This window comes from Cylas formicarius, unplaced genomic scaffold, assembly GCF_029955315.1.
Source record: "Cylas formicarius isolate icCylForm1 unplaced genomic scaffold, icCylForm1.1 PGA_scaffold_2__14_contigs__length_35257938, whole genome shotgun sequence".
NCBI lineage: Eukaryota > Metazoa > Arthropoda > Insecta > Coleoptera > Brentidae > Cylas > Cylas formicarius.
Window position 1 is genome coordinate 16,772,425 of NW_026844319.1, and position 24,241 is coordinate 16,796,665.

General features: G+C 35.5%; 2 protein-coding genes across 5 annotated transcripts in view; one reads left to right on the forward strand and one right to left on the reverse strand.

Annotated features, from left to right (window-relative positions):
- The window catches only part of LOC132698535 (excitatory amino acid transporter 3-like), a 39,666-nt gene extending 16,138 nt beyond the window's left edge, over nt 1-23,528 (forward strand). The window contains exons 1-9 of one of the 4 annotated variants that reach the window (XM_060664674.1): nt 10,432-10,715; nt 21,071-21,312; nt 21,380-21,665; nt 21,747-21,789; nt 21,931-21,970; nt 22,171-22,413; nt 22,469-22,640; nt 22,703-23,032; nt 23,288-23,528. In XM_060664674.1, coding sequence (XP_060520657.1) covers nt 21,120-21,312; nt 21,380-21,665; nt 21,747-21,789; nt 21,931-21,970; nt 22,171-22,413; nt 22,469-22,640; nt 22,703-23,032; nt 23,288-23,462 — 1,482 coding nt within the window. In that variant the 5' untranslated portion in view covers nt 10,432-10,715; nt 21,071-21,119 and the 3' untranslated portion in view covers nt 23,463-23,528. Of the gene's footprint in view, nt 1-10,431; nt 10,716-13,305; nt 13,384-14,843; nt 15,950-21,070; nt 21,313-21,379; nt 21,666-21,746; nt 21,790-21,930; nt 21,971-22,170; nt 22,414-22,468; nt 22,641-22,702; nt 23,033-23,287 lie in introns of those variants that run through there. The other 3 variants (XM_060664676.1, XM_060664673.1, XM_060664675.1) reach the window with 3 other exon arrangements.
- Nucleotides 1-24,241, reverse strand: part of LOC132698536 (zinc transporter ZIP11) — a 120,235-nt gene that overhangs the window by 45,747 nt on the left and 50,247 nt on the right. The window lies entirely within an intron of this gene.

Consider the following 24,241-nt stretch of genomic DNA (forward strand, 5'->3'; position numbering starts at 1 on the left):
TACCGATAGAAGATTGCGGTTGCCTTCTGAAGGTAGAAAATTTATTCGGAATTGTTAAGAAATAATCACTTCCAAATTATTCGAAATTGTTATTATTGAATGTAAAAATATTGAGTAAGACCGTCGCCAAATATTGCATATATTTTATCAGATTCAAATTTTTATTTAAAAAATGTTCGATGAGTAGTTATACACCCGGAATAGCAGACGAAGCCCATAGCTAAGCAAAGATAACACCTCACTGATTTCGTGTTAAAAATCTTAAACATTCGCTTGCTGTTTGGTAAAAGCGAACTTAATTATTCCAGTCTCTTTATCGGCTTGTCCAAATAAAACTTTATTTCGCTTTCTGTGTTTATATAATAAATTTTTTTAAAAACGCTATCCCGAATTCGGAATACTTAAGTAAGTAGTCCAGCTTATTCACTGAACAAGATTAACTAAAAGCATGTTAATTCGCAAGAAAGATAAACTAAATTTGGAGAAAAATTTAAATAAAGAAGGCGTCAAAAAACAATGATATGATAAGAGACGTTGTTTAGCATGTAAAATAACCCCACCACAAAACTCGCATGTTTTCGAGGTGTGGGAACCAAAAAAAAAAAAATTCCATTGTTAGTTTCGCAACGAGAGCTACACCAAAGAGCTCTACAACATAGCTACCATATTTGTAAAGGGCACGGCAACAAACCCTGCGTTAAAATTCCCTGGAGAAATATTGCCAAAAGTGAAGAACAACTTTCAAGACAGATTAGTAACATGCGGCTACGAAGAATGGCGACACTTGGTTGATATTCACATTAGAGGCTGAGAAGTGCACTATTATTGCTTAATTTAAATGCAATTTAAACAAAATTATATTGAAAATACAACAATGGTTATTATTGCCTTTCAACCACCTTCCCACCTTCTAATTAATTTTCCGGAGGGGTAGAAGGCAGGAAAAAGCGATATAATTTTTTTGATAATAGTGAGTTACGCAAAAAGTGTGGTAAACGACACTTGAGTCACGGGTCCATTTGGCACGAGCGGAGCGCAGCGGAGAGACTGCTTAATAAACGAGTGCCTTAAAAAGTTTACCAAACGTGTTGCACACTGTACTTTTTCTACGACCGTTAGTTTTTGGGCACTTTTTTGCAAAACAAAAAAGTGCATTTACATATACATTCACTTACATGACCGTCAGAATTGAGAAACGTCAAAATTCAAACCGTGCGGTGATATCTCCGAAAACATTCGATTGCTCGCAAATATGCGAGGTAATCTCCAGAAAATGTCCTAAGTGGCTCCGATCCGTGGAGAACGAAACTGGCATGGTAAAATGACCCTTTCCGCACGCTAAATCGGGGTATGATTAGGTATTTTATAGAAGGGAGTAGAAAATAATCTTTGTGAAAGCATCTTTCAAAGCGCAACATACTAAATATACTAGTGCGGCTGAATCGCCCTGTTACGGCGATACTGTGCAAAGAACGCGTGCCTTATGGCAGAAGAATACGCAACAAAGTTGCACACAAAAGAGGAAAATGTCGTTAAACTCGGCTTGCTGATTCTGTCCCAGAAGAACGTAATGAGCCGTGCTAGGTTGCGAATTGTCCGCGTTATTAATGTCACAACATTTTCCAGCGTTTCCGCGTGGAACTCTTGCACTGAGGCCTCCTAACAGGTAATCAACAAATGATGTGAAAATTATCATCCGGCACTAATAAGTGATCGCTAACCTGGAGTCATTATTTTTTGACGAAATTAAGCAAACCAATTGGCAACGTCCCCTTACTAACAATTATAGCTTTCGTGGTGAAATTGTCAAAATCATTAAATATTTGAAAATTTCTATATGATATTACTTAAAAATAATGCGTCAAATTTCCGACGAAGATGTTGCACATTCGCAGGTGATTGTGATTAAAGAGAATTAGAGCCCTGACGTGCTAATCGATTGTACTGGATGTCCTATTTTCAATCAGTCCTTAATTTGTTATTATTGAAGAGATGCACAATCCTTATGTTAGTATTAATTTGAAAATAGAATCGTGAAGCAATTGATGAATTTCTTCATGAAGTTCTTAAAGAAAAAGAAGAAACCCAGCACGGTTTTTCATTTAACAATTCATCCAACTCATAATAATTAGAGGTTATGTCTGACTGTTTTTGGTGCTTTGGAACAGTGTTTATTCATGATAGTAATGTTTTTATTGAACCGTCCGCCAGCCTGTTCTACAGAAAAATTAAAGGAACGAAACTCCCCGTCTGTAAAATCAGTACGACAATCCATTTTAACATTTCTTCCAGTTCTGTATTTATAGATTATTACACATTCATTATGTCCTGAGTCTAAAGAGCTTTGCACCAATCCTAGCATTTAATTAAAGAAATTATTTATATTTTAAGCGATCAGTTTGAATACCTGATTTGGGATTCTAAAGCGGGATTTAAAGTTAGAAAAATAGATTAATTTAAAAAAAGTTTTACAGTTTTCTGCAGGTAGCAGAAACTACCCAAACTAGAAAATTATATTTTGGGACAATTTTAAATAATAATTTTATTAAAAGAATATCAGAAGGTAAAAATTAATAAAAAAACACACAGCCGTATTAAAAAAATCTAAAAGATAATAGGTTTAGAAGCTAAAAAAGAAAGTAAAATTTAAATTGAAGCAACTGAAACGGTTATAAATTACACACAAATATATCAGGTCCGTATTTAAGAATCGGACTCTGATGACGATGTTGAAAAATTAAACTGTCAAACATTTTATTTCTATGAAAAAATTGCAATGAAAAGGTGCTTACAAAAATAACCTTTCAGATTAAGACAATTTTTTAATTTTCTCTCGTGCGGTGCTATTCACAATTTGATTACACAATTTTCAAGTAGAAAAAAGCAGAACACATTGTAGCCCAGATATTTCTCAATAAAAAATTTCCCGACAACCTCTGTTAAAAAGTTTTATGTGCATTAATCAAGTTCGTTGAACTACCAATTTTGACGGACCTTTTTTGAAAAACTTAATACAAAATTGTATAATAAAGCTCAGGCGGATTTTTACTACTTCCACGTCGAAGGTTCACGCCGGTGGAATGCGTGTGTACGTATTCTCTTACTAAATGGAATGTTGCAGCGCAACATGTTTGCGCGCATTCTCAATGAAATCTTATTCCGTCTGGAACGCTATGGGGTGAGCCAAATTAAAAAATAACCAGCTGCAGCCGACCACAACGCAATGGCGTTTAATCCGTCAACTTGAAACCTAAAAAGTAATCTACGCGTTTTCGTTTTACGGGGGCGAGCGAAAATTAGAACAAAATAAAAATGGAAGAATCTGTTAAGTAATGTTTATTACTTACGGCATTTCAAAGATGCACATTTAAATGCGATAGTTCTACGTTAATTAATTAAATCTTACGGAACCTTCAATGGCTAAAATTACAAAAGGTGTAAATGTTAATGTTCCTAATAATAATTTTCCGAAAACAAGACCTCTATTGCAAACCAGCAAATGCCGCGGGTTTGATTCCGGCCATTTCTAAAATGCGCCGTATATTTACATAGCGCACGAAAATGTAATTAAAGTGACACTAATACTATCTGCAATGTTTCCATGCGGCCTCGGTAAAAAATATGCCGGGAGGATAACGTTCCGACGGCGTTGCCAAGCATTACTCATAATCGCATATATTCTGCTATTTAGTCATTTTCAAGAATGATGAGGCAATGAAACAAATTATTGGATAAAAAAATCATTTATTCATTACTGACCTGACAGATCTGAAAACGGTCACGAAAAAATGGTAGGTTCCGGACCTTAACTTACAAGAGAACATGTTGATACGATGCTCCCGACTGCGCCAGTATATTAAATTGTGAATTTTCGATAAAAATATTACTTTAATACTGAAACCTATCTTTGCACACTCCTTTCTTTCGTTCCGTTATTTCCATTACATATATTGCATTCATAAGCGTTCATTCATTCATTCATTATGACTGAATTACAGAGGAATTCCAACTAATTCCAGAAGAATTGCGAAGAATTCCAGAGTAATTTAGAAGTACAAAACCAACTGGGGGTTTGCCACTGTTCGCTATGCTAGAATAGTTACTTTTAACATACATTTTATTAAAATATGTTTAGTTGGAGATATTACCCGAATACAAGATCTCCAAATATTACTCCAATGGTTTTGCCTTTTTGCGGATTTTTAAAATCAAAGTGTATAAGGGATAACCACAAAAAAGGCAAATTAATGGAAATATCTTGCTGTTCATTCAACAGTAACCTCGATCTAAACTGGAATGCAGGTACCGAAAATTTTATTCAAAAGAAGGCGGGTAATAATGGGTATTCCCAACTTTGCCATACGCATTAATTCTAATGGTAATTGTAATATAAAAAAAAGTCTACTTATTTGGATTTTCTGAGGGTACATCGTTTGACAGAGGGTGGCATCATTTTAATCATCTATGTATCTAAGTGGTTCTGATATATTTTCAGATTTTAATAAATAATAACTCGAGTTTTTATATTAATGTGATTATATAAGTACAAACAAGTATTTTTTGGAATGACACACTTCAAAGAGTACATATTGTTATTTTTGGATCATTATTTAAAAAAAAAGTAAACACTTAAATATTTGGAATTCCTAAGTAAATACAAATACAAATAAATACTATTTAAAGACACTACCGTTTCATTATTAAATTTATAAAAATGAACAAATTAAATATTAATCAAAATAGATGTATATCCCCATTGCCAACGGTTTCTTTCTATTGTAAAATTCGCCTCGGTTTTCTATCACAGTTTAGATCGAATTCGCTGGCATTCGAAGACCGATTAATGTTTTCAGGCCTCAGACTCGTCCAATGTTAACTGATTTTTGGTCGGTAAGTAGCGGCAACGGGGCACATAGTTTGCGGAGGCCGCGAGACTGAGAAGTATGTCTAGCAGAATTTCACACACTTATTACGAATAATAGAATCACTGCGGCGAGATGAGGTTATTATCGATTGCAACACTGGAGTTAGTAACTATGCCGTTGCGGGCTCTAAGAGGGAACTGGCGTATGGTTTTGTGGGTCAGTAGGTGAATTCCCGAAATACTTGGAATGCTTTTCCATATATTTCCGCCGAAGAAAAAAAGTTAAAATCGAATGGGATAGGCGGTTGTCTTCGCAAAGTGGACAATTTTCGACAAAACATCACAATAAATCATATCTTCGTCTTCGAAGCTATGTGAAATTGGGTCGAAACGCAAATAGAGCGATAACCTTTTGCTGTTCGAAATTGCCGATTAACCTATTTGGGGTCATCGCATCCAAATTACGTCACACACATTTTAGTTTTTCTTTAGATAGAAAATCCTAATTCTCGAGTAGTTTTTCTCTGTAAGAAATATAACCCATATGAATAAAAATTCCATGTACATTATTTATTTAGATGCAGGTTTTACGAGTAAACAAAATGTGTCTGCTTTTTCAAACTGATATAAAAGCAAAATTTATAGAGTAACATCCAAATTGCTTTACTCGATGACACGTGAGCGGCTACCTACTTCCTTTCCCGCACCTTTACCGCTGCAGTTAAGAAGTAGAAATCATACAGGGAGGCTTTTATTTTTCGCTTATTGATTAATGTGGGTACAAATGGAGTGTTTTGTAGATACATTTGATGTAGAAACTGTAAATACCCCTGATTAGTGAGTACTGGTTTTAAAAAATGCCGAGCAAATATAAAAAAACAAGCAATAATTTGTTTTATTCATCGGTGCGATAGTTGTCGATTAATTCATGTCATTATATACAAGGGTCTCAAATTAATCTGTTTTTAAACACTTAAATACTTAAGGTTATATTTTGATTATAAAAAGATCAATTTGGTAGTCACTAGGCTGTTTAAAGATTTTCGAGTTATGCGAACTAAGCTGGAAATTTACACATAGTCCTGATTTAGTAAAAATCATCGTTACAAACCAAAAGTGTTTCAGAAATCTGTCACTAGAGGGCATTTAGCTAGAACATTTTTTTATTTTAACTGTATTTTATATATTTAGCACAGATTGATTTAAGCAGAATCACAAATCTTCAACAATTGTTATTCTTGTTTTAGTTGATAAGTGGTAAAGTTTAGCCACAAATCAATTTTTTTTTCTCGGCTCGAATTTTACTTGTAAATGTAATTTTACCTAACAGGACTTAATGAAATTTGAAAAAGTCACTGTCACAATCCGTTAAAAATTAGTTTCTATTAAAAGAGCTTATTATTATCCAGCTGCTACTGTGATGGCCCATCAGGAATATTTAAATACTGAATATCGCGATAAGCACTTTTGCTTTGCAGATCAAGCACGACAGCTTTATATCGAGGCTTATTCCAATAGAAATGTTCGATCTGCTAAGACATTTATCAACACGGAAGGCTGATAATATGACTAAATGGAGACCAAGGTATAAGATAAGAAAGAATACTTCAAAATGTGATGTGATTATTCAAGAGAATTGCTCTACAGTTTGGGAAGTTTTGCATGAAAATGATCTTTCATGTTCAAAGGGTTCACGCACTGTATGAGGGTGATGAGCAATTGAGCACTTTGGAACTTTCCTCCAAGTTTACGAACTCAATTTCCGAACACCCGGTATATTATTGATAAAACTTTAAGTCTATTTCAGTTTTATTTCAAATATGCAACTTAAGAGTGATATCTAAATAACAATATTAAAACTTAGTATCTCGTGCCACGAATGAATGACAACGGAATTGAGCAATCGACAGCAATGGCCACGACAATGTCAAGTTTATAAATCTAATTTTGCTACTTTCATTATACCAATAATAAATGTATGCCTAGTAACTAGCATAAAAACATCTAAACACAACTGTTTTCGGTTACAACATTACTTCTGCATACTAGATAGCAAGGTATATCTTGTTTATATGTTAAATATTAACTGCGCTATTTTAATATGTAAAATGGCTGTCATTTTGCATATTATCGTATTTGCATGGCTTCCAGCGATAACTATAATTATTGTTAAAATAAAATTAAACTCAAAGCGCATATAAATGCGATGCAGTTTTGTCCTATAACCAATGAGGAAAAAAAGTCGACTTGTGCCGTCGTTTTAACGATGCACTTTTCAAAATTTCCGGAACCGGCTCCATATATAGGGTATTTCGACGACGCTGAAGATTGAGAACCAGGGTCATTTTTGAATGTGATTTTTTTTTTTAATTCCTAACCAGTGGTACGACGTGCACTAGGATTTAAAAACACATATAAAAGATAAATGATAAAAATTAAATTAAATTCGATTGTCGCTATGTGCCCATTACTCCTGAAAATGAAACTAAATCAATTTTGTTGTTAAGGAGACTGTTCAACTTTTTATTGTTTAGAATAAAAGGATTCAGCACAGTTAAAAAATTCTAGTACAGTTTATTAAAATAAAATTAGTGAAAAATATAATACGGTAAAATAAATGCAGATCAACGGAACAACGCAGTTGCTTCGTTGAGAGTTCTTAAAAAACTATCTAAAAACGGTCCCAAAAAGTGCATCATAGGCTCATGCGGCAGGTATTACGAAGAAGTACCAATAAATCAAAAAAGGAATAAAAATAACAACAGCACTTACATAGCCAAAAAGGCCGAGGAATGGATTTACGTGCACCATTCGCTCATGCCGAAGCTTTAACTTGTCCATGTGTTCGTCGCCTTTAATTTGAGCAACTTGCTTTCTTCTGAAACTGTTACTTCGAACAGCATACGATATAGGTTTTAGTACCGAACTCTTTAACAAAATGCTCTTCTGGTAATGGTTCCAGTGTTGTGAAGTATTTCTCATTACAAGTCATGTATACGCTTGAACCTGAATCTGCAATCTAAACTTCGCTGTCATCATCAGAGGTTAAGGAATATGATGCAGTGACGTCGTTTCTTTGGACACTCGCGAACCCAATGTCCTTTTTCTTTACAAAAAGCGCATTTTGTTCTCTTCTTAAGTTCACGAATCTCTTGGTTCTTTTGCTCTTTCTTGATGGCCCCTTTGTTAATAACGGTCTTTTCGACATGAAAAGCAAGCGCATTTACACTGTCCTCGCCCTCGCATGACCGCTTATCTTCTTTAATGAACCTAGCTATTAGGCTAACGTTCTTCCGTTCGGCTTTCGGCCTGCAATCCCAGGCTATTCTAAAAACTGAGAATTTGGTTGACAAGCTGCTAAGTATTTTTGACACCACAGTCCTCAAGCCCTTAGCATATTTCTCAATTCGAAATGCGACCGATTCTCCACCTGTCATTTTAAATGAGTAGAGTTGCTCCAACGCTTTTTCCTTGGCATTGACGGATGTATCCAATTATATAATACTTTAATTTTTTCCCAAATTTCTAGCGGCGAATAACAGTTGAGTAAATTTGGGTGCAACTTTTTTTTTCTACTGAGCTAATAAGAATAACCGCAGCTTGCGATGACTTCTTCATCCATCTCCTTCGGTCACACTTAACACTTAAATAGCAAAATGTCTAAAAGATGCAGATGCGGGAAATCAACTAATAAGTAAACATTCTCTTCCCTTTGGGACTTAGCGTTAAGGTATTAGTGCTTTATTATGTTCACAATTTCCTGAAAATTGTAAGCAAAGCCGATAAGAATGTTTGTAAGTCAAGCGACAGTGCAAAAATAATATCATGTACTTTTAATGAAGGTAGCACTTCAGTTAACTTAGTTTTTGACAAAGAAAAACGGGAACACGAACAAGTAGAAATTATCAACCGAGAAGACGGAAATTTCAACTTAGACCGATCCAGTAACGAAGCAAACAATTTGTCCACATTTCTACATAAAACGAAAGGTTTGTTCAATTTTTAATTAACAAAAAGCGATCCTGCTGTACCTGATACTGCGTCCCAAATGAACAAATAAATTTCATTCATCTTTCTGGATTTAGATATCTGAAAATATTTATCGGTAAGGTCACTTAAAATTGCTCGCTAGTAAAGTCTTACGGCCTGCTCGATTGGTGTAGTGTAGGTGATTTACATTTGGTAAATCTAAGCGTATTGCAATAGTATATTATGCAATAACTGTGGTAAACGGCATTTGAGTCACGAGTTAATAAACGAGGAAACGTGTTGCACACTATACTCTTCCTACGACCGTTAGTTTTTGGGTACATTTTTGCAAAACAATACGAATACTTTCATTGACAAGACTGTCCGAATTGACAAACGTCAAAATTGAAGCGGTAATATCTCCGAAAACATCCGATTGCTCTCAAACCAGTGGGGCAATATCCCGCAAATATGCCACGTGGTTCCGATCCGTGGGACACGAAACTGACGTGACGTGAAGTGATACTTTTCGCACGCTTGATCCGTGTGTAACCAGGTATTTTACAGAAGAGTAGAAAAAATTATATACAGCAAACCACATATCTATCCTAGCAATATGTGAGATTTCTTTTTGCAAATTGTTGATATTTGGCACTTTTGGTTCTGTCAAAAAGTAGCCATTAGGACGTACAAAGAAAAACATATCCTGAAAAGATATATGACGACATGGTCATCAACAAGACCTTTTGACTGCAGTTGCAAAACATATGGAGTTAATGGGACTCGAATTAAATGTTAGAAAACAAAACGGCTTGCCATCACTAAAAGCGGAGTAGTTCAGTAATTTTATGAACTTGCAGAAAGTTCTGACTACTAGACTTTTGCGGATTTCCTTCAGGGTTCGTTTGTTGCCTTGTTATATTTTTAGGACCCTTTACCGAGTGGTCGCTTACAGGGGCGATATGCAATAAAATAGGAGCCTCTGAAATGTGGGTGCATGGTAGAATACTGAAGATTTCTTGGACAGACAGGATCAAAAACGTTGTCTACAGACTACATTAAGCTCCGTAAATTGGAATACTTTGGACATGCTATGCGGAACGATAAATATAGATTACCGAAAATCATCATCCAGGGAAAGTTAGATAGAGATAGAAGATAGTAAACGCAGCACAGGGCACCACCGATCATAGTGGCTAAGAACTTTCGCCATGTGTAGAGTTCTTCAAACGATATACCCTTTTTACGAAATCATGCGGTATTTAACTTTAGTTAATTTTTTATTAACGCTTAACACCAGGCCTACCTCTTTGCAATCATCAATAAATAGATTCGCAATTCCACGTTCCAGGACCGTACTTAGAATACTACGCAACTTTACCGTTAATTCGAAAGCTCGATGTCCGAACGGCAAGAGACGGAAATGTCAAACACCCGGTATATACCCTTTTGCCGCGCCCAATGTGGATCCCAAGACGAAAATCGGCCGCGGAGAGATCAATTAAAAACGAGTCGTTGTCGCGGTTTTGCAATATTTGTAAATCTCGATTAAACTGGTATGGCGCGAGAGATATGAAACTTATTATAATCGGACTTCATTTAGTGATTTTAAGAGAACGTTTAGTACGCGACGATAAAACGAAGCCGAACGAGTCGGAATCTCTTCTCGCACGTCGCAAATCTCAGTACGCGCACCAGTACGCCAAATAAGAGTGAATTTATCAAAAAAGGAAAAAAAACTCGTGGTTTAAAAGTCCTATTATTGCATTGCCACGCGGTGTTGCGGTGTCAACGGTAGCATGACGTGCGAGGATTGCTCCTTCGTGTAATCGTACGATCGACCCTCAGTTTGTGGAAGTTTTTCCCCAGGACTTAAACGCAGGTAATTCACCGTGCACCGTGCACCTACCGCACTTTTTTTTTTTCGAAACCCGCAAAACCATCAAAACCGTTAAAAAACACACTTTGGTTAGTGTTTCACGTGCTAAATAATAAGGAATAACAGGTGGAACACAGGAATTAGATAAAGTTTCGAGTACCTCAGTTTCTCATAAAAATTCACGTGGTTTTTGATTTGATTTAATTTGATTGATTGATTTAAAAAAAAACATGAGGGCAAAATGTTCTCGGCATTGGTCCACCAACTTACAATCAGACCCTTTAAATAGTACCAACCAAGCAAAAACAATGCAGATGAATCAGTATTTTTTGTTAAAAAAAAGCCAATCAGTCGTATCCAGTGACTAAAAGTTTAGGCCGAATAATTGATTCGCAAATTAAGTTTGCTAGCCATATGATATATATTCTTAAAAGATCTTATTATCTAGATCGAAATATGGAAAAAAGAGCTTTGCCACTCTATTATTTAGTCACATTGTGTACGGACTCTACGGTCGTGACTCGTGCAGAATTTAGAAGATGCAGAATTCGGCCATTATATTTCTTTTTGATATGAAAAGGCAAAGTCGGATATCCCACAATCTTAAAGAAATTAATCACTAAAAGAAAATTTCATTCACCTCCTTATTTAAAAAACAAAATTAACTTTTCTAAATGATGTGCATCATGTAAATTTGATGAAAAGCGCATTAATAATGCGCATCAAAAATAATTATAACAACCATTTTAAAAAAGTTGTTTTCATATATAATATTTGCCAGCTATTAATGAACTATTATTTATTTCAATTTAAAAAGAATCTAAAGAAATCTGTTAGAAGGCCAATGATTCATTTATATTTTGCATTTTGCAGTGGATCTTGTTTCCTATTCTGTAGCAATTCACGTTATTGGATATTTAAGTTTCTATATATATATATATATATATATATATATATATATATATATATATATATATATATATATATATATATATATATATATATATATATATATATAAAAGAGTTTGGCTGTAAGGCTAGGAGGTTTCGATCAGTTTTGCTAGAAAAAGGTATATGTCTTTCCAATAATCAGCTGAGATAAAAAGCACTTAGACAGTTGGGCCCAACTTTTTCGCGATAGCAGATAAGAGATAAAGGGAATTTTAAACGGAATAAATAAGATTTTAACGCGGTCGTTTGATATTTGAGGATATATGATAAATCGGAAAAATACAAATCAAAAATGTCATAAACCGCAATGATGACCAGATTGTCTTTTTCCTTCTAAATCTAACAGAACACAAATTCAAAAGCCAAAGGCCCTAGTGAACTTTGGCTCGAATTTCCATGGAATATTCTTGCCAGCAATTAAACTAAAAATGTCGCGGCTGATCATCAACGACGTTAACGTTTTTGTATGAATTATTTCACAAGAAATACGATACCATTAGCACTTGTTAAACGGTTCGTTATTGCGAAGGTCGCGATTGTATAGACGAAACCGAATAAATTAAGCACCACAATCGCCGAACTCGTTGACCTTATCGGGACGATTTCTTTAAATGACCCAAAAATTTGGTGTTCCATAGCGAGAGAGAACACACAGAGAGTAACGGGCAACGGAGCAAGAAAACAAATCCTTAACATTAGCTACATTTTTATAGATTACACTTTGACACTGGACACTGTTGTGGAGAATAGTTCATAAAATCGCCACTACTAAGCACATAGAAAATTATATGAAAGTAATAATGCTAAAACATCATATCATATCACACGAACACAATGAACTAAAGAAATAGACCTTCCTTTATTTTAACTTAATTATACGTTTCGGACAGACGGATCGCTCCTTGACAACTAGAAAGGTAAAATTTCTATTGGAGGAAGAATCCTCAACAGTCGTATTCGGAAAAAACCAATTCATGCAGCAGAGAGTATTGATTAAACCAATCGAAAACTAGGGTCTTGGTTTATAGGTTGCTTCAACAATGCTAGCAATAACATTATGAGTTACAAATTTCATAGTGCTGTGTAGGTACTCGAGATCAATAAATATAGAATATAGAACGGACACCTTCACAGTTCAAAAGCTAAAAATAATAGGCGACTCTCTTAAAGTAAATTTTCAACACTTATTTCAATTTTCTCGGCAACGAGCAAGAAGAACAAAAAAAGAAAAAAATAATATTGAGGCGACTTATACCTGATAAGAGTTAAGCAATCCTCACATACTCCCGGATAGAGGTACGTGGAGAAATCAGAGTGAAACCTAGCAATACCACCAAACCCTCAAGAGGGTAATAGGACAGAAGAGGAAGCAAGAGTGCCAAATAGGAAAAATTGAAAAATAAAAATTTCAAATACAAGTATATAAAACTAACAGGCCAAAGTAACAGATTTAATTTAGACTGGAGTACCCTAATCTTTACAAGATACAGTGCCGACAAGACGACATATTTTTTAATTGAATATAAGTATATCTCGAACAATTATTTCCGCACGAAAAAACTATAAAATAATAAATTTTTACGATACTATAAAACAAAATCTCTCTCTCGTCGCACAGATTTTGCGCTGTTGGGTATTCCAAAAGCACATCAGCAATAATGTCGTTACCACAAACCTTCGAGTGCCGCATGTGCCACCACGATTCATGTTTTTAGGACAAGTGAGTTTTTTGCAAAAGCTCTGATTTGAAAAATCTATCTTAAGTTTAAAAAAGATTTTTTCAACGCTTGTAAATTTAAGGATTTATGTACAACAAACCCGCAAAAAAAATTACACGTGTTTTGTCCGCACGGTCCTTGATAATAAAATTATTAATTCTATGGAACCACATCTGTGCGGTGTGTCTCGCAATGAATATCTAAACGTTTTTATTTGGCGCTTATTAATAATATACGTCAGATAAAATCACATCGAACAGCTATGCTTGTAGGTAAAATTTCGGTTTAAAATTGGAAATGTGTTACCTAAAAAAATGGATATCTACTAAACTAAGAGCGAAAAGTGAAAGTAAATATAAATTAATGCAAAAATTTTAATTATATTCAAATTGATAGAGATCTTAGTTTCGACCAAAACGTACCGAACACTTGTCGCTGACGATGACGTATATGAAATTATCAAGTTTAAAAAAATCAATGACCGTATTTCGAAGACCTGCCTAACTTGTATATAGTTACTATTTGAGCAGTTGATTTTTTTTATGGACCGCAATTTAAGTAGTAGGATTATGTACTCCAGAAATGAAAAAAAAACTTCATCTTGTAACGATTATCCTCACAAATTAAGATACTTCACTATATTACGAGTTGATGTCCTGCTAATCAAAGACAATCACACCAACACTTTTGTTTGGTTTTCTTGCATCGAAACTAGCTGACTAGCCAGCCGTTGTCAACAATTAGTTTTGTAACAGTTGCTTTAGTTCATGTTAAGCACTCGTAAACTAATCTCAATATGTGATGGATTCGGTGTCAAGATCTTAAGAATAAAATAATGACTAATAACTTTCCACTGGTAGGCTGCCTTGTTTGTGATTTGGCTAAAATGATTGCGGGTAACGCAATAATGGTCACTACCCCATCGTAGCGCAGCTATATGAAATTTTTCGCGAGCCTTATACATCAGAACGAGCACTATAGTATTGATAGGCTAACCTAATAATAAACGATAAAATAATAATTATAATTGCACGAAGTTTACATGTAACGGTGATAAAGTGACACGGAGTGTTTAAAATGCCGACTAAAACGTGCTAAAGCGACAGTTCTATCTGATGTTAATTTAACGACGTAATTTTCCCAAAAGGCGTCGCGTTTTGCTAATACATTTACATTAATCGAACGTTTAGACTAAAATGACTTCGAACAACAAACAAGGTCGTCCGAGCGATTCGTTGCTTGGCGGAAAATATACTGTGTGCCATCGAAATTGGTTAGATATAGTTAAGTTTTGGGAAATTATAATCGGAATGTAATAACAGTGATGCCATGTTGTCAGGGTACGTCGTAGAGGTATTTGTTATAAACCCTGGGGCTTGTGGAACTAGTGGACGCGATGAACAGTTCCTTAAACGCATTTCCAGTAGAACGACAACAATGGGACATAAGTGGAGGGAGTTACGGGTCGAAAGATGTCGATGAGATAGATTTATATGATAACAAGAACGGGCTCAGTGGAATTGGATTGTTAGTGATGAATGAAAGAAAGAGAATTGTTCCTAGCAGTGAAAAGAAGGAGTACCGATTGCTGACGTTGATTATGGAGCAAAGGAAGATAAAAATACTCCGGTCTCCAAAACATTCGAGATTCGACCTATACATTATACACACACAGGATCAAAATGTATTTACCAAAATTGTGCCGATATTTATTACCTGGATATGGTACCTTAAGAAGTCACGTTTGGTTTGTGGGCTAGTGATGGTCATAGAAAAGCTCGTCGAAGAATTCTATATGAAACGTGAGACTGTGCTTACTAGGGGCATTATGGATTATGGTTATGGGTACGAAACAGTTGGAAGCAGATCACCTGTAGTAATAACATTTTACAATCTGTCGCGCATGTAGGGTTATGTATACCTCTACACTAATTAGAAATTTCCATGGACAAACCAATATAACCGTGGCCCACGGTTCACTACACTTATCGCCTGTTGAACATGGATGATCCTCTACTGGACGCACTACTTCAAGGGGGAAGTTTATCCTGGGAGAGCTTACTACAGTGACCCAGCTACAGAATGTTAAGATTTAAGTAAAGGAGCAACAAAAACATTTACACACAGTATACAGTATACATAAGCCAGACTAAAGCGCCGCGCCGCATTTATTACGAAACTGATTGGCCGTCGATTTGCATATACATGGGTTTTACTCGTGGAGGAAGTTTCGAACGAAAATGCAATAAAAAAGGAAAACAACGAACCGGGCAAGCAACGAGAAGGCGGCTTATAAGAATGTTACTCAGAGCTACGATGTTAAGGTTATATACTTTGTTTATAAGCGGGCGGCTGTCTCATATTATACAATCCAGTCGCGTTTTAAGCCGGTTCGCGTTTGTTTATTTAAAATATGATTATGTAATAGCGCGCACTTTTTTCCCAATTCGACTTTAAATCAACACGAGTTCGTGTAGTTCCGTTCGCGTGTGCGCGTGTGTGCGCGAAGTGTTTTTTTTTTATTTCGGACGTTTTGGGACAACAAATCAGCGACACCATGTCTAACCAGTAGGTGGTGACACGATGCTCGGCAATTCGACAAATAACCTTAAATCATTTAATTGGCATTAGGCACCTGTGATAATATTCATTTCGATGGAGATCGAAAGCGACTATTGTTTTTGAGTCAGGCAATTTTAATCACACCCTATGTATAGTGTGACGCACAGGAAACGCAATGTCAACTAACTTCTTCTCTTGACAAATAGCAACTTTCAGTTTCTGTGGAATATATTATCGTACCCTTTACACATGAGATAACTTCAACATACAGAAACTTCTTCAGTGTGGTTCTCATTGCGAGAGTACCAATGCAATATAATATATGGCTACCTTAATTGTAAATTGTACGCTAACAAACAGCGTACCATACAGGAACCGAAAGATGATATTCGTCAAGAAATTGCAAGAGCTCCAGAATAAATTATTTTAAAAGTGATTCACCGCGTTCATCACGTGCGACCTAGAAAGAGGGACATACTAGGCTGACATTATTTTTCGATATTGGAAATTGCACTGTCATTGCTTAATTTATCTATAATTAAAACATTATTAATAAAATCGAATTGAAAATATGCCTGCTATTAATCAAAATTTCAAAAAAACCTTTTAATGATTGTTCCATAACATCGATAATATTCTGGTGTTTTATATAAGTGTGACAATAGGAAAATATATCTTTTTAAATGGAATAACCCATACATTTTTGTATAGTACAATTACATAGTAGCCGGTAATTATTTTCGAATTTTGATAATTAAAAGGTATAATAGATAGCTAAAACGAAAACTCAACAATGGTAATGGCAAATAAAGCAGTTAGATATAGGGTTTTCATTTTTACAAAAATTACTTCCAAAATCGTCAAGTTGGAAACACTTGTACTATACTAAACTGTACTTAATTCTTGGGAACTGTACCATGGTCTTTTGTTAATAAAGGGTTATCCAAAAAGAAAGAGCAGACCGCAAACATTTATTTCTTCCAAACTACAAAAGATAGAAACATGATTCTAATGTAATGGATAGAGAAAAGTATACAATTATCGTATGCATTCAATATGAGGACACGACACGGCAAATATCAAAACGGTGGCACATTTCTTGCCAATCAGTTTGTCTTTGGTTATGGAATTAATTCACTGCTTTATTGATTCAACGTCGTAGATCTCCAAGCGTGTCAGGGGATAAAAACACGCCCTCTTACGTATCCCCAGAGAGAAAAATCGCAAGGAGTGAGATCTGGAGAACTGAGAATCCACCGTCGATAAAGTTCGTCTTCTGCTCCTCCTCTTCCTATCCAACGTCCTGTAACTTTGGAAGTTTTACTTTTTTTTTAACCATTAATGTTGGAATTATGTTTCTATCTTTTGTAGTTCGGAAGAAATCTGCTCTTTTTTTGTTTTCAACGTAGCGGTAAAATTTAAAAACAATAACGGTGTCATATCTTGCACGATTCGTAACACGCAAAAATAAAGCTTATATCAATCATATATTTGATTTTATGCAACAACTATTGAAAGATTTTTCAAGATAGTGAGAAAAACATATTTACTCTTTCACCACTGTATTTGTAAGAAGAAATAAATCAGTCACACCAAATTCAATGCCGAAAACATTTATAATAACTAAATTTTTAGGAGTTCATAAAAAAAGCTGTAACTATACTTTGTAATGATATCTTGGTAGTGATAATATCATACACATCTGTAAAATAGCAAGAGCAAAAAACACTCCTACTAAAAGGTCTAATTAAAACAAAATTTGATAATAACTCGAAGAGATAAAACGCGGCCTCGTGCTTAAATTAGCGCTTGTAAATTGATAAATATCGGTTAAGTACTTGAAATTAAAAAAAAACAATTAACGATTAGTAAAAAATTATGTTGCCAAAATTAACTCAAATTTGATTTCAAACATTGTCACTTATATTATGGGAACATATGGGACATTCATTGGTCAGTCTTCATCAGGGCACGGTCAAGAATAAAATACCTTCACCTTTGCGATTGTTTATAAAAATGCAATCAGATATCCAATCTACTTATTGCTACAGACACTCTTCTTTGTATTGGCATTGTTCAAAATATAATAGTGGTGATGTTTTCGAAAATTGAACCCACAGATGACCGTACTATTCACCAAAAAATTTCATAAAAGTCATTTCAAATTTAAAAATGGTTGCGGATCAGCCTCAAACATTTAAACTTCGTGCCCTGGGCCGTTTTTACAGAAAATCGTAATTATTCTATAGTATTACCACGTGTTACGTTTCTGCTGCAAAGAAATAAAGACAGAATGAAAAACCACCTGATGCATTCGTAAAATCGGAAGCGGTAAATCAAAACATCTAACGGTAATAAAATAAGACGATATGAATACAAATGTAACATTAAATTCTGTTTGGACCAATAACGGAATCGTGCGCTTCTAATGGCGTTTTACTAAATATACTATACAAGGTGTTCGGAGAATGCGCGGCGAAATTTCAAGAGGTGGTGCCTCGTTGAGTAACAGGAAAAAAAGTTTTTATAGACATGGATCTGAAAATGCAAAGCTTTTATGATGCGGGGTGTTAAAAGTTAAAAGCACTAAGACCATATTTTTCTACTCCCGTCTGTAAAATGCATAATTACAGACACGGGAAGCGTCACTTTACCACTTCAGTTTCGTTTCCCACGGATCTGAGCCACTTCGGACATTTCCGGGATTTTACCGCACGGTTTTGGGAGCGATCGGATGTCTTCGGAGATATTTCCCACGCCTTGAATTTTGACGTTTGTCAATTCTGACAGTTATATCAGTGAATGTATTCGTGTTGTTTTGCGAAAATGCATCCAAAAACTAATGGTCGTAGAAAAGTATAGTATGCAACACGTTCGGTATACATTTTAAGTTACTCGTTTATTAAACACTCGCTCCGCGTCAAATGCCGTTTACCGCACTTGTTACATAATATACTATTATTACTTTTGTGAAAAGTAAATTCCCGAGGAATTACCATAAAATAGCCATTCTGATAAACTAAATTTCATACAAAAAAAATATTACTAATAATTAATAAGAACACAGCGAATAATAAATAAATCAGTAGATTCCTGCTACGTTAAAGGCAACGAATTGTGTCCAGTCTAAAGCGATAGCGATTGAAATTGTTAGCCTTCCCACGCAATTCTTCGGATATTTTTAATAATGACGTTATATTCTAATCGTGAAAAAATGCAATGCAAAAAAATTTAACAATTGAACGTGCGCGCGTTTAACGCGATAGGAAAAATAACATTCGAATTAATGAATGGAATAATGGGAAAACGTTTTCAAAATGCAATGCCGCAGCCTTGCCCCCAATTATCATGGCTATTAAGGCGACATCTCGATCGTTAGCATTTTAAAATAAACAAACCGCAACTGGTGGGCATGTAGGTGATATTCGGCCTATCGTCGTGGCATCATTTTCAAACGTATTTTTCAAACGTCCAAAAAAAAAGTAATTACAAAATTTAATCGTGATACGATCGTTGGGAATTTTCCAGATAAAATTAATTCCGTATCAATGTCATTGTTCTCCTTGTGATTGATCAAGGTTGATATACAATTCACGGTTACTATGAAAATAGATATTCATTCTAGTTGAGCATCCACATGGGTAGATGATTTTTGGGTAAATTTTAGGAAGAATATTTTATATAAAAGTCCGTTCAAAAATAAAATTTATTATCACTAATACTATCTGTAATCACAACTCTAGGTATTCTAATGGAATTTGACGGTAATTGACGATAAATAATTTTTGAAATCCTCATTCGTCTGTAAGTGTAAGGAAAGTGGGTACCTCATTTTTTTTCTAGTTCACATTATTGATGATGAAATTTTTTTTTAGAGACAAAAAAAATTCAATACATCCAATCTGAACATAAGTTTTAAAAACACCCTATAATGCAAGTGATGTTCCAACCTGTATATATGTACAGGGTGAGTCAACGATAGAGTGAAGTAGATTATCTCATTGGTTTCAAAAGTTATGAAAAAATGGTAAGATTTTTGAGATGTACAATTGGAAATTATTTTAAAGTATACAGGGTGACTCAAAATAAGCGTGAAGAATAAAACACACATTTTTGTAAATGGATAACCCTATATTTGAATTTTCTTTTCGTTTTGAAATTCTTCAACTTTTTGTTTAATTATATGTTTGAATTATTCTAAAAAAAATACTAGTTTTCATATTTAAGAAAGAAAGAAAAGAAATTACGATAGCGCCATTATTTTTGAAAATAGATCACTCATATTATTTGAGGATGACGTAAAAGATATATGCAACGGAATTGACAATTATAAATTGAAATATCTCGACTTTCTAAAATAGCACAAAACACAAATTATTATTTTTTCTGAAGATCTTACAGGAGCTTACAACTTTTATTAATTATATCATATACTTATTTTTAATACTTTCCGATTTATTTTAACTTTTCCAATATTTACCCTCCTTCCTGTCTAAGACTATTGCTACAATCTTAGTTTTGGTTGTTGCCATTACAAAACTATTATATTAAAATTTAAAAATGAACAGGAAAAGAAATATCTTGGTGCCGTAGATAAAGTAAAAGACATTAATTAGCAATTTTGGTGAAAAGAACGACAAAAATGTTGAAATGAGCTTCTACTTTAATACATATTTTCTTGTGGGTGATTCTTTGGACCTTATAGACTAAGGGATAATGAAGAGGTGCCTGATGGTGCGCAAGTGATATTACTCTAGTCTCTAACTTTTTAATGAATTATTAGTACACTGAAATCGTACATTTTCTTGGACGTCATTTAGCATAAACGGTGTTATTCTCTTGCACGCGTCCCGAATCCTATTTTCCCCCAATCCACCCCTAACGATCCATTTCTGTGGGTAATGAATCCTTAAAATTTCTCGAACCTCTCGATGGTAATGCGAAGCAGCTCATCTTGCTGAAACCACATTTGTTGGATTTCAATGTTATCAATTTCTTAAAGAAGTTGTGGCAAATCATTCTGCAAAATGTTCAAATATCTGGACCCGTTAAGTCGTTCGCGAAAAAAAAACAGTCCAATAACTTTAAAGTGTTTCATTAAGTTTTTACATCGTTTTTCCTTTCCAGAAGCGGTCACCACCCATCCAGGCATCGATATACCTCTGTGAAAACCAACATGCCGAACCCTCATCACCATAACTTTGACATCGAAGAATCGCCAAATCCAACAGGCAACAAGTATTTAAAATGTCTGCGTACGAACGCGTTGACACTGGCGACGGTAGCGGGCGTCCTCTTAGGGGGTATCATAGGGTTCATCTTAAGAAACACAAAGGACGAATGGACGGAACGTCAAGTCATGTACATAGGTAAGCCATGCTTTGCAAATCCTGACCCCCGTGCAGAACCCCGGTTGAACTGTATATCGTTCCGCAGGTTTTATCGGAAAAATTTTCCTTCAGATGCTCAAATCCCTCATAATTCCGTTGATTGTTTCGTGCCTGGTGTCGGCTATCGCGAGCCTTGACCTGTCCCTGTCGGGAAAAGTGGCGGCCAGGGCGATAGGTTACTATCTGACTACGACGTTCGCCTCGGTAGTATTAGGCATGGTAGTCGTAGTAATTATTCAGCCGGGAGTGGGTAGGACCGTCACCTCCACCCACACCAGTTCGGTCACCGAAAGGAATACCACCACTGCCGATACACTTCTGGATCTCGTTAGGTATTTACTTTTACGCATCTCGTGACAACCATTCAATAATTATTCCATAACACGACCCTTGATGTTTGGTTTTCTCTTTAGGAACATGTTTCCGCCGAACTTGATAGAAGCTTGTATATTCCAGGTACGTATATAATGGTAAAGTTTAATCTAAAAAATAGATCACATTTCAATCAAAGTGATCTTGTATGGCCTTATTTGGTAAAATCGTAACAGTGTTTCAAGCCTGATTCTTGAGAATTAATCACGCATTTCTTCATTTTAGCACCGGACTTTACTTACACCTAGGAGTGACAACGATACAGGTAAGGCTTATTTATTTCACAACTAACTAAAACCAGGTCAGTCAAAGAAACCAAAAAAAAAGTAGTCTGCATAAAAGAACATTTAGACTTATACCTACTTCGAAAAATACTTTTTAACATTTACCTTACCCAAAAAATAAATAAATAAATAAATACACCACAGCCTCACTCACCATAGCCGAACTTGCTATTGCTTGCAGATGTAAGCATGTTCAGCATCGGCAGTGAGACGACGCAAAACACGAACATCCTAGGATTAGTGGTGGCTGCGGCCGCCATCGGTATCGCGCTGGCTCAATTGGGAGATGAAACCAGAATCATGTCGGAGTTCTTTCATAATCTGCTCACACTGATGATGAAGATCACAAGTTGGATCATCTCCATATCGCCGGTAGGGGTGACGTTCCTGGTAGCGGGAGAGATATTGCAGATGGACGACATGAGTAAGATTTTATTGTTTTGGCAGTAACAACTTCTATCAGAACATCCGACTTTTAGAATCCGTTATGGGGTCGTTGGGACTATACTTTGCTACGGTGTGTGTGGGATTGGCCATACAAGGATTCGTCGTATTGCCACTGTTGTATTTCTGTTTAACAAGGCGGAATCCCTTCAACTTCATCAAATGCCTGGGACCGGCCATCACCACCGCATTTGCAACGGCGTCCAGGCAAGCAAATTCTCCCTCCCGAAGTACACACACGCATATAATTGTATAATTTTACAATTTAGCACGGCAACGCTTCCTCTAACCATTAAGTGTCTGGAAGAGAAGCTCGGAATCGACCCCAGGATCGCCAGGTTCACCTTGCCCATAGGTTCAGCTATCAACATGGACGGAACGGCGCTGTATGAAGCGGTGGCGGCCATTTTTATAGCTCAGGTGAGAGGCGTTGATCTGCACATAGGCAGATTAGTCGCCATCAGTATTACTGCTACGGCGGCCAGTATCGGCGCCGCCGGTATACCACAAGCCGGCCTCGTTACCATGGTGATGGTATTGGATACCCTTGGCCTGCCCGCCGAAGATGTAACTCTCATATTGGCCGTCGATTGGTTACTGTAAGTACCTATACTTAATTAAACAATTTTGCGTTTAATATGATGCTTAGGTGAACACTTTCCATGATTGCTATAAGTCGAGGTCTTCTGCTCGTCTCTTAAATGCGGCTTTCTTACTTTTTTTTTTATTTAAATCAGTTTTGGTCTCCGCATTTCCCTTTCAATGGTTCTAACCTCTTACGCTCGTGACTCTTGGAAGGACATTCACTCGATTTTTAGAGGTGCTGCCTATAATCGGTGGTGATTTCGTTACAGGGACCGGTTCCGTACATCGATAAACGTCATGGGTGACGCGTTTGGTTCCGGAGTGGTCCATTACCGAAGTCAAAAAGAGTTGCAGGGATTCGCCGCGGAAGGTTCGCGAGCCACATCGATCGCCAACGCGAACGACATCGACAAGGAGAGCGTGAACGCACACGAAAAAGCCTAAATCCCACAGAATATTGAAATGCGCACCCGATGTTAAGTTTTATATATTAAATAATGTGAAACAAAATCGTTTTTTTTGCAAATCCCTATTTCCAGTTAAAGTAATGACAATTTTTTTAAAGCAGTTTGAATTTGAAAACAACGCTAAATAATGATTATCGTCACATAATCTGTAATAATGCCAAATTCACCATTATTTTATGAGTAGCTACTCACTACTATGAAAATGTTACTACTAGTGATTATTTCAGCTAATTTACCTGTTTCCCTTGAGGAAAACTTTAAACAAATGTTAAGTTTTACTTTTTCAGGCGCATCCGGATTTGTTTAGGTTAAAATGCAACTGATTACATGAATAACTATTGTGGAATTGCAAACCCTTTCAATCCAAATTATTATTATTATGATAAGTATCATTGTTGGTATATACAACTAGCTCTAATAAGAGTTCAGACTATTTTACCGCAAATTATTACGACTCACCCTTTAAACTTTGGGGGTAAATATGCTACAGTTGACTAACCTGAAACAATAAAACAAAATCTTATTTAAGCAAAGTAAGTTCAAAACAAACTTAAAAGATATTTTGACAGGAATTGTATTATGATCGCTTATTTTATCCTCAATCGTTGCCAAATATTTTTGAAACGTTTTCATTCAAAAAACATATATATCAAAAAACTAGTAAATATATCGAAAAATAGGCCTAATTTAATTATTTTTTCTTAATACACAGATTCAATGTAATCATAAAACAGGAAACAAAATTACGAAGCTAGA